The sequence below is a fragment of the Lepidochelys kempii genome, chromosome 1 (assembly GCF_965140285.1).
Source record: "Lepidochelys kempii isolate rLepKem1 chromosome 1, rLepKem1.hap1, whole genome shotgun sequence".
In the NCBI taxonomy this organism is placed as follows: domain Eukaryota; kingdom Metazoa; phylum Chordata; order Testudines; family Cheloniidae; genus Lepidochelys; species Lepidochelys kempii.
The window spans coordinates 155850407-155869617 of NC_136380.1; the positions used below are offsets into that span (position 1 = coordinate 155850407).

A 19211-nucleotide genomic window follows, 5' to 3' on the forward strand; every position below is an offset into this window, starting at 1 on the left:
ATACACACTATTTATTTTTCTGATATTTGCATGGGAAACAGTGTGCCATTCTGCCCTCTCATAAACTTGCCCAACTAGCTGAAGTTAATATCCATAAACTAGTACCAGCAGTCAACCAGCCACTATTACGCTAGAGAAACAACCTTTGCAGCCGTAATATTTAGCTGTATTACTTGGTGGGCAGATAATAGTTGTGTGTGTTTCATTTACCACACCACCCCAATTACAGAAGCCCCATTCACCATTCCAGCAATCACGGTATGGACATTCTTCATTTTAACAACATGTTCTGATAGGGTCTTGTTTAATGTCTGGCATATTTGCACCAGTATTGTTCCAACTGTTTTTTTTTTTCTAATGCCAACAAGTGAGGCAAGCAGCAGTATTCAATATGTGTAGTTAGCTTCAATAAAGGCTTCTACTGTAATAGTGGGCCAAGCTCCAGAGAAATAAAAAGGTGGCCTTCCTCCTTCTGATGTTTTTCAGTCATTTGCTGCTGTCATTCTACAGCACTACAGTACCTCATTCCACCAAGGAGTTAATTGGACTTTGGTCCAAACTCTGTGTTCCATCTGGTCATGAGTCTGGGTCACAAACAAGTCTACCCTGATATCTGGTTTCACATGTCAGGAAAGGGTTGTAGCAGCACTTTTGTCACCACTTTTGAGCAGTCCAGATACATGTTAGTATCTATTCACTGGATAACTAAATTGATGGTAGGATAAACTGCTCTTCCAAGGAGACACCCATACTAAAAACAGCTCTGATTCTGAATGGGGAATTCTGGGATTGCTAAACTAAATCCCATACTCCCAGAATGTTTTCCCATCTTGGAGACAAACCCCGATTGTTTTCCAAAATTCAGTGTCCCAGTTTGCAATTCTTGAGGCTTTATGGGATAGCTGCTGTGATGTTCCAGACTGCACAGATTCTGTATAGTAGAGAGCATTAAATGTAGATTTGCCAGCATCATTGTGCAGGAAAACACAATCGTTGTGAGGATGCACTGAATCATCTCAAGGGAGACAAACATCTAAACTCAGCTACCATTTTCAGAAAATAGATCATCTGACATCTTTACAAAATGCAGTGTGATGGGGAAGAATATGAAATCAGTGTACACACATGTTCAGATGTACATTCTTTTACATACTTTGACTGAAGGTACGGATATCAGAACAGGGAAGTGGAAGAATCAATAGCCTTTATGTAGGATCATTTTATTGTTCTGGTTTTGAAATAAAAACAGTCAAGGGCATAACATGCAAATCTGGGTTGGCTTTAAATAGATCACACAAGATAACCCATATTCAAGAAAGATGAATTCAAACTGGCACAGGTGTAGAAAAGGGTTACTAGGATGATGAGGGAAATGGAGACCCTACCTTACAAGGGGAGGCTAAAAGAGCTTGGTTTTTTTAGATTAGCAAAACAAAGGCTGGGAGGGAATATCATTGCTCTCTCTAAATACAGGGAGAGCAAAGAGCTATTTAAGCTATGAGGCAATGTTGGCACAAGAATAAATGGGTATAAATTGACCATGAATAAATTTAGGCGGGAAATTTGAAGAAGGTTTCTAACCATCAGAAGGGTGAGAATCTGGAACAGCCTCCCAACAGGAATTGTGGGGGCAAACAACCTAATTAGGTTTAAGATAATTTATGAAGTAGGATTGTATGACAGGGTTTCCTGCACTGAGAGAGGACTGGGCTAGGCACCTCTGGACATCTCTTACAGTTCATGCCTTATGTTCCTAAAATCTCACACTTCAGGGGCTTCTGGTGGGTCTCACTCATATGCTCAGGGTCTAACTGACCACCATATCCAAGGATGGGAAGCAACATTCCCACAAGTCAAATGGGCACAGACATTGGGCATTTTTTGCCTTCTTCTGCAGAATGGATCACAGGTCACTTGCTAGGATCATCTGGGTATATCTTACTAAATCAATTCCCTGCCATTGCATCGGTGCACCTCAGTCCTGTTCACTGACTTTGGCACACAATAGTTCAGTTTCCTGAAGACTGTAACACTTTGGTCTAATGCTGGTTGTTGGGCTTGGTCTGGATGTGGTTGGGTGGTGTTTAGTGGTCTGTGATGTGCAGGAATTCAGACGGGTGGTCCTTTCTGGCCTTGACTCTATAACAACTCCACTGGGACCCCTGCAAAACTACTATTTTGCTGTTAGCTACTTAAAGCAGGTTATAGCTCCCGGTTTCTAATTAAAAAAAAAAATAAAAGGGTTGCTATTAATAGATTCTTTTAAATTCAAAGTTTAAAAGCGGGCACAGAAAAGGATAAATATAACTACTTACTGATTCCATACTTTGTCGTATAATATTCTTTAGTAAATTCATCACAGTCACAGAGTTTTACCCTCCTTCCCCAAACATTGATCACTGCCCCTATTGTCAGGTCAGAGTCTTTGTAAAATTCCTGATGCACAGTTCCTGTCTAAGAAAAGAAAAAAAAAAGATTTAAGAAGCACCTCTATGAATCTCAGAATAAAATGGAACTTTCTAAAAAAAACAAACTGTTGGAATTTTACATAAATATTTGATCTTTAACAAAAAAAACCCTCCATATTTCACATTTTAGATGTTTTTACTCCCATTCCAAGCTAAAGCTTTTTCTAAACATTTTCACAAACACTGCATATTAAATTTCAACACTGCTCATTTAAGCAGTTCTACAGTGACACCACCATTCTTACAAATAACCTTCTTTGTTTTAGATAAGCAGGATTTTAGAAACGATAAAACAACTATAATTATGTTAGATGGCCTGAGGTATTCAAAAATATCTGACCTTACGATTGTCCAGAATGTAACGGCCTTTGTTTCCTACTAAGCCTCCAAACACATTGAGAACTGTGCGATCTGTGATTGCACCAGGCTGATACAGCCCTGCTGGAGCATACTGCAAGGAAAGAGAACAGATGCTTCAGAACTGCATCTAATAAAGCAAAAAACAGAGACTTCAGTTACCAAACAAAACCAGTGGTTGTATGAGATAATTTTTATATGACTGTTTTTGTGTGAACATTTTTAGTGAGCATAATGAGGCGTGCTTATATTACTGACCTCCAAAGCCACTCTGCTGTTCAAACTATACATTCAGAGTCCTATTGTGCACCTAAGGGTACAGTCTCTTTCTCCGAAGTAACTGGAAAGCAAAGGTTAGCACAACTAAAGTATTGTATACCTATAAAATTCTGCTCTGAGGATTATTATTATTGCTGGTAGTTATTATTATATTATTGTAGCATGTAAAAGCTGCAAACGGGATTGGGGCCCCATTGTGCTGGGTGCTGCACAAATATAGAAGAGAGCTAATCAGCCTATTCTATTGTGATGAATGTTATAATAAATGTTCCTATAGTAGGTTTTTAATTTATACCAGTAATTTATTCTAGTTATAACCAAAAAAAAAAAACCAAAAAACATTTTTAAATGAAGAATCAACTAGATGTGCACATAACTAAAACAGATTTTATTATTTTTTAATGTAACCCCAGTCCCTCCTGTATACCATCCCCATTTTGGGTAATCTTTTGCTGCCCTTTCTCTAACTTCCATCGACTTCAGAGAGAAGTAGACACTTGAATCCCAATCCTTCAATGAGCAGTGCATGGGTATAGGGTCTGCTAAGTCAGCACTCACTGCAAGACCAGGGTCCCAGACTGTTGGCTCTTCAAGGCAGGGATCGGTTGTTTTTTTTTAAATTGGCCTATAAACACCTATGGCCTATAAACACCTATGGCTTACAGAATTAAATATTATAACAAATATTAAAAGCAAAGGAGGGGGGAAATAATTCAACACTGAATTACTCCAGACCTACAGTGATGCAAGTCTATCACCAGTATAAGAATGGAATGACACAAAGGTGATTCATGCTCATTGTGTTTAAATTCTAAAATGGTAAGTAAGTTATGGAGGACTAAACTAATTAGTAGACCCCCTCTAAGGGCCTGATCTAATATCGATTGAAGTCAGTGGAATGACTCCCATTGACTTCAATTTGGCTTTGGATTAGACCCGACTCTAAGAATTCAAGTTAAAGCAATGATACTGTAGCTGCTAGCAACAATTTACATTGCTGAATCTTGAAACTGGACTTTTTCTAAGGACTTAGGAAAAAATCATGGCCCAATTCTGAATGCACATCATTTTTATGATGGTGTAACTCCACGGATTTCAATGGACTTACACTGATTTACACGGGTGTGCTGGGGTATTAAACTATTAAACTTAAACTTCTCCATTAGTATAAAATTATAAGGAAAAGGAAATTGTAGAATACAAACCTATTAGTTCGCCCATCTGAATTTTCTCTCTTCTTGATTTAAGTACAGCATTCCCAAGCCTAATTATTTTTTATAATTTTTGTACCTATTGTGTGATCAAATACATGGGCAAGAAAAAAAATCTCGTAATTGTGGTCATACTCAGTCATTTTGATAATATACTGTAATTAACATTATACTCCTAATACAGGAATTTGAAAATAATGCATTTACGCTTTTAGTTGGCAAAAAAACAAAGTATGCTGCATTTTTTATTCTTCACCTTTGGTAGCTTCTTCCTATTGAGGAAAAGTGGAACAGCATCCCGGCCCGAGTTTACTGGTATCACTTCTTTTATTTCAATAGTATCATCAGCCAAAAAATAGTGCAGAATAAGTTCTCGTGGGTCCCCAAACATGGATTCTGTATCATCCCACATACAGTAAAAACGTAAAACGTGTCCATCGTACTCCAGAAACTGTCTCAGAGTGTCAAAGCGCTCATAAGGGCGCAAGGGCTTCATACTATCCGCAATCTGAAGATCAAGGAGAAATGAAAGAGAGCATTTTTAAAATGACGTGTTCTCAAGTGCAGGAAAAAAACACAGGGTAAAGACATGTTATCAGATTAGTTTCAAGGGTTTCAAATTATGTAATTTAGCTATGGTAAATCACACACCACATAGCCAAAGCACTATTTGAAAAAAGAGGATACTCTCAGTATATTTTTGAAAAGATCAATTATTTTTAGACTTTTCAATCCTTGTTTCTCCTGCTATAAACAGTCCTTCCAATCAGAAAATTGTCAACACGTTTTTAACTATAAGATATTAATAACCTGTGCCACACAAGTTTCAACAACTGGTTGAAGTTTCAATTGGTACCTATATGGCTACGTTTCATGATAATCACCACCCTCTTTGATTTTTTCAAAGATATTTTATATCAGTAATTAACTACTGTAAAATGGTTGCTGAAAAAAGCAGAGGTTGCAGTCAAAGAGATGATGTAAACCATGGTGTTTGAAATGAAAAAGCTGTTGATCTGGCATTTTCAAGGCTTCTGGGGAGCTTACGTGATTGTTTTAGAAAAGGACTAAACTTGATGAATCAAGACAAGTTTTTGATGGCTTACATGTAGACGCATCCTTTGACCTTTACATCATTTAGATGGAACAACTTTGGGATATTTTCTTCTCCTTAAGGGGAACTTGAAAACTTTCTAGAACGTGACCCTAAGCTTTGCATATCCATGTCAAACCCAACCAGCACCAGCACTTCCATCATAGCCACCACCATCCCCCAATGTTGGAATGCAGGAATTTACCACCACACAATTTGGCATTCTTTTCCCTAGACCTCCAAGGTGCTGTGACCAGACTAAACAAGAGGAGGGAACTAGGCAACATTACTTTTTCTGCAAAAAGAAAAGGAGTACTTGTGGCACCTTAGAGACTAACAAATTTATTTGAGCATGAGCTTTCGTGAGCTACAGTTCACTTCATCGGATGCACGAGCAGTAGCTCACGAAAGCTTATGCTCAAATTGGTTAGTCTCTAAGGTGCCACAAGTACTACTTTTCTTTTTGCGGATACAGACTAAATACGGCTGCTACTCTGAAACCTGTCATTACTTTTTCCAAGGCTGCGTTGAGCAACTGCAGAGATGTGAATCTAACGTTCCTACTGCACCTTTTTTGTGTAGTATTTTCCATCCCCACCTTATTCCTCCTGCTTCTTTCATATCTTTCTCTTTTTGCCATCTGCTTATTTAGAGCCTGGTTTAGCTAACCAAGAGAGGCTTCACCTTGTTCAAAGTGGTCCTGAGCAGCCCAATCATAGTAAAATAAAATATTTGTCTTCCACGGACTAGTTACAGAAAAACAAGAGCCACAAAGTCAGCTGGAATTTGCACTACCACTGTGTGTATGATTTTCCAGTAGCTGCACTGCAAATATCAAAAGAGAGAAGCTGCATTTTTTTGTCTTTGGTATTCTTCTCTCTCTCCCCATTTGAGTGAGTTTATTTTGCATTGTCTTAAAAGAAATAGGATTGACCTTTACCAATAAAAGCTGAGAGCTATCTGGCAAAGACACCCACTACCAACTAAGAGCTCATCAACACTGGGAAAATACATCTTGGGTGTGTTTTCACAAAGGTGTATTCTACAGGGTCAGATTAAGACAAGGGGATAAGCCCAATACCCGAAGTCATGTGATGAGTTCAAAAATTCCGTTTTCATTTGACAAAAAAATAAAGGAAGTTTCTTTCTAGCCCTTGTAGTTATGGTGAAAAGCTTGTAAACATCAAAGGACAACTAATGCACAGATGTCTGCCTGAGGCTGCAGACAGCCTGACACAGCTTCCAAGATGTGCAGGCTGCCTCATATATCTTTATGGGGTGTTAAATCCCATTGTCACTGCTGAGCACTGTCACAGAGGAGCCTCAACAACAGAAAGGGAGAGGCAGACATGTGGGGTCTGTACTAATTGCTGCTTCCATGGATGCTCGCTGGACCCCTGACAACTGTCTGCAAACCCCTGACCACAACTCCCAAGGGGGCAGGTCAGAAAAAAAGCACAATGCCTCCTCTTCTTCATACTGGTGAGGAAGAAAAGGAGACTTGGCCCTCAAGAAAGTGACCAGGGAAAAATCTCTTGTTGCTACTCCCACTGCTCTTCCCTGATTTGTGGGGAGACGGATCCCAAGCCCTGCAGAAAACAAGTGCCCAAACAAATGAATCTACAGTCACACTTGTGCTTGGACCATAGAATCATAGGGTTAGAAGGGAGCGTAAGGGTGATCTAGTCTAACCCTCTGCCAAGTTGCAGGATTTGTTGGGTCTAAACCATCCAAGACAGGTGACTATCCCTATCCAGAATCCCTTTGAAAACCTCCAGTGAAGGAGCTTCCACAACCTCCCTAGGCAGTCTGTTCCATTGTCCTACAGTTCTTACAGTTAGGACATTTTTCCTGAAATTTAATCTAAATCTGCTATGCTGTAGTTTGAACCCACTGTCTCTTCTCCTGCCCTCTGTGGAAGAGAGAACAACTTTTCTCCATCTTTTTTAATGGTAAACTTTCAAGTATTTGAAGACCACTATCACATCGCTTCTGAATCTCCTCTTTTCCAAATTAAACATACCCAGTTCCTTTAGCTTTTGCTCACATGGCTTGCATTCCATCCCTTGGATCATCTTTGTTGCTCACCTATGGATCCTTTACAGTTTCTCTACATCCTTTCTATACATTGGTGACCAAAACTGGACACAGCACTCCAGCTGAGACCTAACCAGCGCCGAGTACAGTAGTACTATCACCGTTCATGACTTGCATGCTATGCCTCTGTTAATGCAACCTAAAATTGCATTTTCTCTTTTTTCCCCAACAGTATCGCACTGCTGACTCATGCTGAGGTTGTGATCCACCAAAACTCCCAGATCCTTCTCAGCAGTGCTGCTGCCAAGCCAGTTATTCCCCACTCTGTATTTGTGCACTTGATTTTTCTTCCCTAAATGTAGCACCTTACATTTCTCTTCATTGAATTTAATTTTGTCGTCTATAGCCCAGTTCTCCAATTTATCAACATACCTCTGAATTATAGCTCTATTGTCCAACGTATTGGTAGACCCCCATGATCCCAATTAAATCTACCTTTAAAAATGTTAGGGAGACAAGGTGGGTGAGGTAATATCTTTTATTGGACCAACTTCTATTGGTGAGAGAGACAAGCTTTCAAGCTTACACAGAGCTCTTTTTTAAGTCTGGGAAATGTACTCTGAGTGTCACAGTTAAATATAAAGTGGAACAGATTGTTTGGCACAAGCAGTTAACCCATATTTCAAGGGACTATTAAAGGTGAAGTGGCAGGGGGAGGAGGAAGCTGGGAGGGGGTTATTAATGGGTTACAGATTGTTGTAATAAGCCATAAATCCAATGTTTCTATTCAGTCCATGTTTTTTAGCGTCTACCAAAGTTCTGAATGCAAGTTTCCAGGCTCGTCTTTTGAAAAAGTGTTGTGCAGGTTTCCTCTTAGGATGAGGACTAATAGGTTTATTAGTATTCATTCAGCCTAAGCAATATCATAAGCAGGATGTTGTGACTGGGTATACAAACCCCACGCTGAACAACACAGGGTTAAAGACATACTCTGGGCTCAGGCAGCTCCGCCTGCTAAACTTGCAAAGCGTTCACAGGCTGAAGGAGAAGCTTAACAGCAGCTCATTTGTGGGCATACCTGCAAAGAGGACAGACAGTCAATGCTCAGCCCCTGAGGAAAGGGCTGACTGAAGGCAGGAGCTTCCCCGACAACCACTGCCTGAAGCCTTCCCTGAGGGAAGTGAGGGCCAGACTCTGACACACTCTGAGATGGAGTCATTCCCCTCTGTCTCTTATTAATTCAGTTTATTTGCATTAATTCCCTAAGTTTTTTGCTCATGGACCACCCCACCCCAGAAGTGAAGGGACTGTGAAGTGACCTCGCTGGAGGACCAAGTCATAGGAAGAAGGAGATCACCACAGAGAAGCAACCATCGCCAGGAGATACCCAGCGGGGAGAGAGCTGCTATGCCATGCCTCACCACAAGTAGGCACCATCAGTGAGTCAACCCCTTCACAACTGCTGAAGAATGCAGGACTCCTCCCCACCCCTGGAGAGGATGAAGACTGATTGACCCAGATGGTCAAACACCCTACACCTCTACAGGTCTGAGTTGGTAGGTCAGACAACATGGATCTCAAGCATCTTCTCAAGTGCATGACAGAGAATCAGCAGCAGCAACAGGCAGCAGAAGCCGCAACTCCTGCAGCAAGTGGCAGCCCAACAGCAACAGCTGGCCTGGGCCCTAGAGGCACAACCGCAGGAACAGCAGCAAAGGCTGGTCAACAATTAAGGGTCTGATGCAGCTCAGGGTCTCCCAGGAGTTTCCCCTCCAGAGCCCATAGGCCTCACCAGTCAGTGAAACTCACTAAGATGAGACCTGAGGATGGACCCAGAGGGTTTCCTGGCAATGTTTGAGTGAGTAGCAACAGCAGCCCAGTAGCCACCTGACCTGACAGGACAGGCATAGGCTGACAGGACAGGCACAGGCTACATATCAGGGGCTGGACTTTGTGTGTGCCCAAGACTACATACAAGTGAAAGCAGCTATACTCACCTACCCTGACATCATGGAGAAGACCTTCTGACAGAGGTTCCATGGGGAGAAATACCCCCAGGGAGCCTGACCTTACATGGTTGCCCAGAAATTGAGACCTATGCTGAAGGTATTTAAAGCCAGAGATTTGGACAGGAGTTCAGCTGGCTGAGCTCATCATGGGTGGAGCAGTTTGCCCACATGCTTCCAGCTCGGGGTAGGCACTAGGTGCTCAAACACCAGCCAGAGTCCCTAGCCGAGGCTGTCTGGCTGATGGAAGATGATCTAGCTGCTGAAGTGGCTCTGGCAGCATCACACAAGAACCTGCCTGACGCCGAGGGAGCCCCTCGACTCACCAGGGGTATTTGCGATCAGGCAGTATGGTCTCAGAAGCACTAGCCTCTAAGGGGCCCCGGGCTGTCCCTGTTGGGAAACCACAGCATCTCAGCTCAACAAAGGTCACTGGGAGCCCCATAGACTCCTCTGCAGGAAAGCCAAGGTATGGGAGCAGACAAGCCACATAAGGAAAGGCGACCTCAAATATTAGACTTAGGGCCAGTGCCCACTCAGCCAGCAGTGGGAGTTTGCTTTTCATGTGGGCAGTCCCCCCCGCCAAATTTTATTCACTGATATTTTTAGTAAAACTCACGGACAGGTCATGAATTTCTGTCTACTGCCCATGACCTGTCCGTGACTTTTACTAAAAATACACATGACTAAAACATCGCCTTAGTTATAACACCATTAAATTTCAGATTTAAATATCTGAAATCATGAAATTTCAGATTTTTAAAATCCTGTGATCATGAAATTGACCAAAAATGGCCTGTGAATTTGGTAGGACCCCATTTACAGCCAACTGCCAGTGGTGAACAGGTAGGTGATAGACCCTCAACAAGCACAGCCAGTGGCAGATTTAGAGTTAGTGGGGCCCTGTGCTCAGCTTCATTTTTGGGGCTCCTCCTTGGGACGCAGCCAAGAAAAAGAACATTCTCTCTTATTGCCCCCTTGCCCCCATTTTTCATTCTTTTTTTCTTCATCTTCCTCCTATAAGTAATAGGAAGTAAATGAAAATAAAGTGAGGTACCTTGATTGTTCTTGTAGTCTAACTTATTTTTCCACCGACCACTTGAAAATCACTGAGGGTCTTGGCAGACCACTTAATGATCTTTCCCAATATTGTTTGTACCATTAGCTAACGATTGTAAAGCACTTTGGATAAGAGCGCTCGATGAAAAAAAAATGTAAAAAAACATTGGGGTGAGGGATCTAGCCAGGACTTAGGGTGCGGGAGGGGGCTCGGGGCTGGGGATGCAGGGTCTGGGAGGGAGTTAGGGTGCAGGAGCAGGCTGGGAGTTGGGGTGCAGGAGGGGGCTCAGGGCTGGGGCAGGAGAGTGGCGCGCTTACCTGGGGCGGCTCCCCTTTGGTGTGGGGGGTGCAGGAGTCAGGGTGGGCAGGGGGTGTAGGGTCTGGCCAGGAGTTAGGATGCACGAGGGGGCTCAGGGTTGGGGCAGGAGGTTGGGGTGTGGAGCACTTACCTGGGGCAGCTCCCATTTGGTGCAAGGGGTGCAGGAGCTCCCATTTGGTGCTCAGGGTAGGGGTGTGGATGGGGGGGTGCAGGAGTCAGGGCTGGGGTCATGGAAGTGCTCCCAGCCCCCTGCCCTGAGCAGCTCATGGCAGGGGGCTGGGGAGGGTGTAGGTGTAGGGGGAGTGTGGGGGCCCTGCCTTTGCTCCACCCTGCCCTGATTCCACCCCCTTCCCAAAGGCCCTGCCCCCGCCTCTTCTCCGCCTCCTCCCCCGAGCGCGCTGCAGCCCTGCTCCTCCTCGTCCCTCCCAGAGCAACCTGAGCGCCTGCAAACAGCTGTTTGGCAGCGGGGGAAGTGCTGGGAGGGAGAGGGAGGGGGAGGGGGAGGAGGAGGAGGAGGGGCAGGAACGCAGCACACTTGGAGGGAAAGGTGGGGGAGGGGGGACCTTGGCTGCCTTACCGCACCTTGGTGGGTGCGGAGCCTGCAGCAGGAGCCCCAGGAGCTGGCAGGACCAAGATTGCACTCTCAGCAAATTTGCGGATGATACTAAACTGGGAGGAGTGGTAGATACGCTGGAGGGGAGGGATAGGATACAGAAGGACCTAGACCAATTGGAAGATTGGGCCAAAAGGAATCTGATGAGGTTCAATAAGGATAAGTGCAGGGTCCTGCACTTAGGACGGAAGAACCCAATGCACAGCTACAGACTAGGGACCGAATGGCTAGGCAGCAGTTCTGCGGAAAAGGACCTAGGGGTGACAGTGGACGAGAAGCTGGATATGAGTCAGCAGTGTGCCCTTGTTGCCAAGAAGGCCAATGGCATTTTGGGATGTATAAGTAGGGGCATAGCGAGCAGATCGAGGGACGTGATCGTTCCCCTCTATTCGACATTGGTGAGGCCTCATCTGGAGTACTGTGTCCAGTTTTGGGCCCCACACTTCAAGAAGGATGTGGATAAATTGGAGAGAGTCCAGCGAAGGGCAACAAAAATGATTAGGGGACTGGAACACATGAGTTATGAGGAGAGGCTGAGGGAGCTGGGATTGTTTAGCCTGCAGAAGAGAAGAATGAGGGGGGATTTGATAGCTGCTTTCAACTACCTGAAAGGGGGTTCCAAAGAGGATGGCTCTAGACTGTTCTCAATGGTAGCAGATGACAGAACGAGGAGTAATGGTCTCAAGTTGCAGTGGGGGAGGTTTAGATTGGATATTAGGAAAAACTTTTTCACTCTGAGGGTGGTGAAACACTGGAATGCGTTACCTAGGGAGGTGGTAGAATCTCCTTCCTTAGAGGTTTTTAAGGTCAGGCTTGACAAAGCCCTGGCTGGGATGATTTAACTGGGAATTGGTCCTGCTTTGAGCAGGGGGTTGGACTAGATGACCTTCTGGGGTCCCTTCCAACCCTGATATTCTATGATTCTATGATTCTATGATTCTATGATTCTGTCCCCGCAACTGCCCGGCTCTGGGGGGCCCTGTTGTTGGGGGGCCCCGTGGCAGGGCACCCTGTGTTTCACTGTAAATCCGCCTCTGAGCAGAGCAGTACCCCTAGTTTGAGCTCCAGGCAGAGCAACTGTACCAACTGGAGAAAGACCAACTGACAGGTGAAGTTCAGTTGCAACTCCTCATTCCCCGGCCTCATAGGTGCGAGGTTATGCGACTGGCTCACAACACCCTCTCTGCGGGTTACCTCAATCATGAGAAGACCCTGTCAGGATTCTGGATCACATTTTTTGGGCTCAGAATTCACCAAGAAGTCAAAGGCTCCTGCCCCACATGCCAGCAGGTAGGACCTAAAGGAGTGACAAAAGCCCCCTGTGGTCTGACTCCCCATAGTAAGCATCCCATTTGAAAGACTCAGCATGGAACTCATAGGGCCTTTAGAAAAAAGTGCCGCTGGGTGCAAACACGTATTAGTTACAGTGGATTACGCAATCCGCTATCCTGACGCAATCCCACTGCATGCCCTCAATGCAAAGATTATTACAGCAGAACTGCTAAAAATCTTTGCCAGAGTAAGGAGTACCTAAGGAGAGTCTTACTGATCAAGGCACCAACTTTATGCCTTGGCTACTGAAGTGTGATCTACTAAAACGAAAGACTCTATATATGTCTATCTATCATCCGCCAATGGACGGTCTGGTTGAAGAATTCAACCAGACTCTGAAAACGATGTTAAAGTTTATTGCTGAGGGCCCACATTACTTGGATCATCTGATTCCTCCCCTGTTTGCTATTTGAGAAGTTCCCCGATCATCTCCTAGATTCTCCCCATTTGAGCGCTTATGTGGGAAATAACCATGAGGAATTCTTGCTACTTTTCAGCAGAGGGGAGGCATCTGGGAAACAGCTAGCACAGTATTACAGTTAATATCTATATAAAAAGAGTTACTTCCAATCCTACACGTGGTGAATCAGATTTATAAGAGACAATCTCGTTCTTTATACTAAGTCTCTAATAATTCTGATTCACTACATATAGGGCTGGAAGCAACTCATTTTATACAGATATTAAATGTAATATTGTGCAGTTACATGCACACAAATATTGAAGACAATTTCACTCCTGTGTTCTTACAATTTTTAGTAACAGATAAGAACTGTTTTATCAAGGAAATACACACAACAGATATTGCTTTTATCATAAGACTTTCTCATGCTAGCTATTCCCCAAATGCTTCCCCTCTGCTTCAAAGTAGATGGGCACATCAACAGGAAAATTGACTTGTCTGGGACTATATTACATGCTATTGCTTGTGATAGTGAGTCAAAGTATACCAAATTGGTGTTTTCTTTTTTGCTTTATTTTTTGGTACTAATTCCAAATTTAATTAACATATATTAAAATAGTTACTTGGACGCATTTTTAATTTGCTGGGGAAATGTTCTTTGCATATGAATTCACAGAGGCTTTTGTGTTTGTAAAATTAGATTTTCACCATCACTGTCTTGCCTTACCTTTTGCCGGGCTCTGGTGTATGGATCTTCTGGATGATATGCTGGAGGATTTAATCGAACTCCCAGCTTCCTCAAAAAATTTTTTGTGAATTGATCACAATCTACAATCTTATACCTTTGGGCATAAAAGATTACTTCTGTATTGATGTTGAAATAATCTACAGTATAAAACTGATCTTCATTAGGAGGTGGAAGTGGAATTCGATGACGCCGGACAATAGTTCCTGTAGCAAAATGATAAGGTAAGTATCTTTTGCTCCAAGGATCCAATTTCACATTAACCTAGTAGGCTTGTTTGATTTTTAAAAAAATGGAAGAACCCCCATAAAATAAAAAATCAGAGAAACTGAGACAACTATTCCTTTGTTCAACAAAGATTGTGCATATAACTATATGTAAAGGGGGATCTTTTTTCTTCTTATAATTATATTAATACTAATAATTAATAATAATACTTTGCATTCATCACCTTCAGAAGGTCACAAATCATTCTCCAAATACTGAGGTCAAACACACCTCTGTGATGCAAGTAAAGAAAATCATTACCTTCTGAGACCAAGATTTACAAGTATGTTATTGGAACAGATTCCCAGCTTGTGGCCCTTAGATCTCAGGACATGACTGGCGGGTATTTTCTTAGCAGCATTCTAAACTGGATGACCATCCAAAGGGTGGGGTGGTCTTTGCCACTTCTATTAAGAAGCTATGGCAGCCCCTACTGCCTTTTATGACCAGTTATTTTCTAAAGAGAAAGGTGAAAAGTCACTCAAAAACCAAATGGCTAAAACTCTATGGAGGTGGACAGCTGGATGACACAGTCTGGGAAACAAAGGATGGCAGAGATGGGATGTCCCTATACAACACTCTACAGGGTGAGAACAGTAATCCATCACTGTGATAAGAGAAGACAACTGTCCTGCCCAGGAGAAACAGCCTGAACTTCCAAGCATGGAGGGAGGGGCCTTCAGCTTAAGGTCACTGAGAAGTAAGTTGAAAGCAGGGGCAATATTGAACTGATTGGCTTCCAGTAGGGAAATGCAGACCACTGACTTGGAGAACAGACTCAGGGCTCACCAATCTGACAACCTAGACAAATTTGGGACTTGCTTTTATTCTTTATAATACCTTAAGCAAAGGACCACCTCCCTGGGAGCAAGGTAACTGCTAATATCCACACTTAAGAAAGGGAATCATTATTGTTTTATCAGCCAAACACCGGGGGACCAGTATATATCTTACATTTTCTATTATTCACAATCCTAGTACTTTGTGCGTTCTCAAAAGACTTTAGGTTAGTTCACTAATATCTGTAAACACCACTCCATCCATGAAGAATCCATCAACTGATAGCCATCAACTGAAACAAAGGTTAAATTACTTTCCTGAGGCCTCAGTTTTGCCACAGATAGTCTGTGACAAGAACCCAGAACTCCTGACTCCACCTCCTGTGCTGCAGCCACAAGATAAGGCATTCATTGATTATATATACACAACACCAGGAGGACTGGGGTTACTAACTATCGGAATCTCTTTCCAGAGGTTCTGAACATGATTAAATCCTAGTAACCTTCAAACTGCTTGTTGCCCCATTTCTTGTTACACAGAGCCAGCCATAATCAGCTGATTGCCCAATTACCCATTATTATTTATATTATGTAGTACATAGGTGCCCTAATCAGGAAGCAGGACCCAATTGTGCTAGGCACTGTACAAATACATAACAAAGAAATGGTCCCTGCCTCAGTGAGCTTACAATCTAAATATGAAATGAGTGATAACAAGCACAAACCACCACCAGGTACGGGAAGCACCAGGTAACAATGAGACAAATTAAATACAGAACAATAAGCAGTGGTCACAGCACACCAGCTGCCTAACCATAGTTGGCCCATCCACAGCAGCCTTAGTTTTGCTTTTACAAGTCTAACCTCCTTTCCCCACCCAACCCCTCAAAATAAACTCTGTCATATTTCAGCCTTTTGCTATACCCATGGGTGCCTGCAAGCATCTATCCTTGAGACCATTGCTCTCCATGCTGAATCATGGAAGTCAAAAAACGGATACAACTGATAACAGACAATGCCACCTCCAAGCCCTCACAGATAATATTGTTCCCTTCTTCCATCCCTTGTCTGGATACTTGTCCCTCTCGGGCTGGTAATTCCCAACAGGCACTCCCAACATTGAGAATGACAAACTTTACAACCATCACACTGCAAGTTTTACATTGGTTTTTCCTTTAGATATTTATGCCTGGAAAACCAGACTCTCAGGGGAAGAGTGGAATGAACAGCAGATGGTGTCCTGTAGTATACAAGTCTCATTTACACTAATGCACTGTTACACTGTTAGCAGCGCGCAAAGGGACCTTAAAGTGGGCGTAAATTGTCTTCAATGGGACTATTCCTGTTTAAGTTAGACGTGTTTAAGTACATTGCTGAATTGGGCACTGTGCATTGTGGTGATAAATGCCCTAAAATTACATATTATTCACAGTACTTAAGAAGCAGTTTGTAGCCTACTGCTCAAGTAATGTGCTGCAGTTAGGCATGTATACATTAGGACCCACAATGATTATTTTTCTCTTCTGAGTGAATTTAGTGTTTATAACAAGTGGTGAAAAGACAACAGATGACTTTAGTCCAAGGATTTATCCACATAGGAACACCAGCATGGGCAATAGTAAAAAGGAAAGCTCTCTCACACTAATGTTTCTCAACTCATTACTGAGAAACCATCTCTAGGGAATGAGAAGGTAGCCAAGCCTTCATGTCCTTTCAATCTTTGCCTCCCTGAGGAGCCTAGCAACAAAGGTACTACTTTGTGGCAATAATTTTGCAATGAGGACATCTATTGGCTAGGACTGGAATAATATCACCAACTCATTCAATCAAAAATTGTAAACTGTTATAATCACTACTTACAGCTACATAGTTCTTTTACCACTGTTGGTTCCCAATGTGCATTACAATACTAATAAAGATGTAACAATATTCAAACAGTTCTAGTACTTAAGTGAGTACTGTGTAAGTGTGTGTCATATACAATATCTCAGGGGTCTTGTCCCTAGTCTTTGCGCAAGTAGGAGGTCTCTTCCCAATATCTTTCAGCTGTGCATCTTGCACTCTACTTGTTACCACCTGAATCCCTTTTTGATATTTCTCCAGTGTTGAGAAGTGGTAATTTGGCTGGGATTTTTCTTGTGTGTTCCTGTTTGGTGTGTGAATTGCTCTGTTTCTTAGTTAGCCCATGGAAACTCTTTATTGGATATCTTATTTCCCTGGGTTTGGTTCTAGATGGGTTACATTCCAGCCCTGTATTATCAGAGTTATTTGTCAAATATTCACTCCTGTTCTTAAAAGATGCCAATTTCTTCTAATTTTCAGGGTAGTTAACTGAATAAATAAATTTCCCAGTGTTTTCCCCCTACTTTCATTCTACAATTTAAGACCCAGTTATGTCACACATATATCATATCTGTGTCACTGACCTCTCATTGGAAAATAATTATGAGCTACTATCTAGCTAGTCCAACACCAGGTTTGGATACCCACGATAGACAAAGCCTGCTCTATGGAGCCATACAATGAGTTGCAAAGATACTCCTCAGGGATTATGATGTATCAATATACTACCCATGTGCACGTTTAGACCATGTCTCCGCTAAGACAACAAATCATAACACATATTCTAATTAACATTATGTAAAACACTACTTAGTACCAACTGTACACAGGCACGGGTTGTGTTTAAAAAATGTTAACTGGTCATGGTTAACACCTGGGTCTTGTGAGGTAATCTCTCAGCCAGAGCCTGCAATGACTCATCCCCCAGGCATGCTGCAACAGCCAACACACAAGCCAGGACCAAGTCAGATGACCCCTGTGGACAGCTATTTACCCCACAGAAAGAGCAGTCAGCCAGTCTGTGCAACGCACCACTTGGCTGGGAACTCTCCCTCTGCCTTGTGGTGTTACAGACTGCTTTGGCTTCCAGCATGCATGGCTCCTGCCTCAGGCTTTCAGCTGGCCCTACACTAGCATCCACCTGCACCTGCCCAAATGAGCTCCACCTCTGCTTCACTGAGTCACCCAGTGACCACCCTGACAGGTCTCCCCCTGGGTTAACCATGACCTGCTACATATTTTTAAACACAACTATCTTTACCCATATAAGGGGCAAAATCATGTTTAATTAGCATTTTAGTTAAAATGCATTAGTTGATGGTTTTCTAACATGATACATCTTCCCAGTGTAGTCAAAAGACTCCGAGAGTCGGTTTTCAACTAGTTTTTCATGGATACTGTGTCTGACTGGGATACACATTTCATCTTGGTGCTATGTAGGTAAGAATTTCTTTGCCACTGAAAAATGTCTTGTGCAGAGGGTGTCAAAAGCACCCTTTTAAAAAAATTAGATATTGTTATGCCTGATCAGGTTCATTTCTTCACATGTACTGTAGATCAATGGTTCTCAAAGCTGGTCCGCCGCTTGTTCAGGGAAAGCCCCTGGTGGGCCGGACCGGTTTGTTTACATGCTGCGTCTGCAGGTTTGGCCATTCATGGCTCCCACTGGCCGCGGTTTGCTGCTCCAGGCCAATGGGGGCTGCGGGAAGGGTGGCCAGCACATCCCTTGCCCCACGCCGCTTCCCGCAGCCCCCATTGGCCTAGAGCAGTGAACCACGGCCAGTGGGAGCCGCGATCGGCTGAACCTGCGAACGCGGCAGGTAAACAAACCGGTCCGGCCCACTAGGGGCTTTCCCTGAACAAGCGGCAGATCGGCTTTGAGAACCACTGCTGTAGAGGATAAATCTCAAATTCACCAGTCTAAAGTTTAATAGACATTGTTCAGCACAGATTAGGTTTTTATTATCCTACTTTCATCGGGGGGGGGTGGGGGAAAACCATTTCCGCATCAAAAAAAATTGCCATAAGAATCCATTTTAAGAGGACCTGTGTATGCATGCTCAGCCAATCAGATCACTCAGAATGAGTGAACATTCTGACACCTCTTTCAGTAGATGTTACTTCATACAGTGCAGCATCCACCAGACTATTCTACTGCATTACTGATTTTTTTTTTTTTGTAATCTCCTTCTGTTCAGTAGGGCCAACCCTCTTCTTCATTATACTCATTTTGCTACCTGGAATATAGCTTCTCTTCTGTACCAGCCTATGGTGCTGGCATTTATTTTCACTATATGCTTACTCCAGGAGCCAGAACATATTATCTTTTCTGGCATGACTGGTGGACTGACTTTCCACGATCCTAGTTGGAGTGTGAGCGACAGGAAGTTATTGATATATT

At 43.1% G+C, this 19211-nt stretch overlaps 1 protein-coding gene across 4 annotated transcripts in view; it reads right to left on the bottom strand.

The window, feature by feature from the left end:
• EFHC2 (EF-hand domain containing 2) overlaps positions 1-19211 on the bottom strand; it is a 90790-nt gene that overhangs the window by 45609 nt on the left and 25970 nt on the right. For 2 of the 4 annotated variants that reach the window (XM_073358880.2, XM_073358886.2), the window contains exons 4-7: positions 13905-14128; positions 4572-4823; positions 2809-2919; positions 2316-2454 (exon numbers count right to left, since the gene is read on the bottom strand). In XM_073358880.2, coding sequence (XP_073214981.1) covers positions 2316-2454; positions 2809-2919; positions 4572-4823; positions 13905-14128 — 726 coding nt within the window. The remainder of the gene's footprint in view (positions 1-2315; positions 2455-2808; positions 2920-4571; positions 4824-13904; positions 14129-19211) is intronic. The other 2 variants (XM_073358907.2, XM_073358899.2) reach the window with 1 other exon arrangement.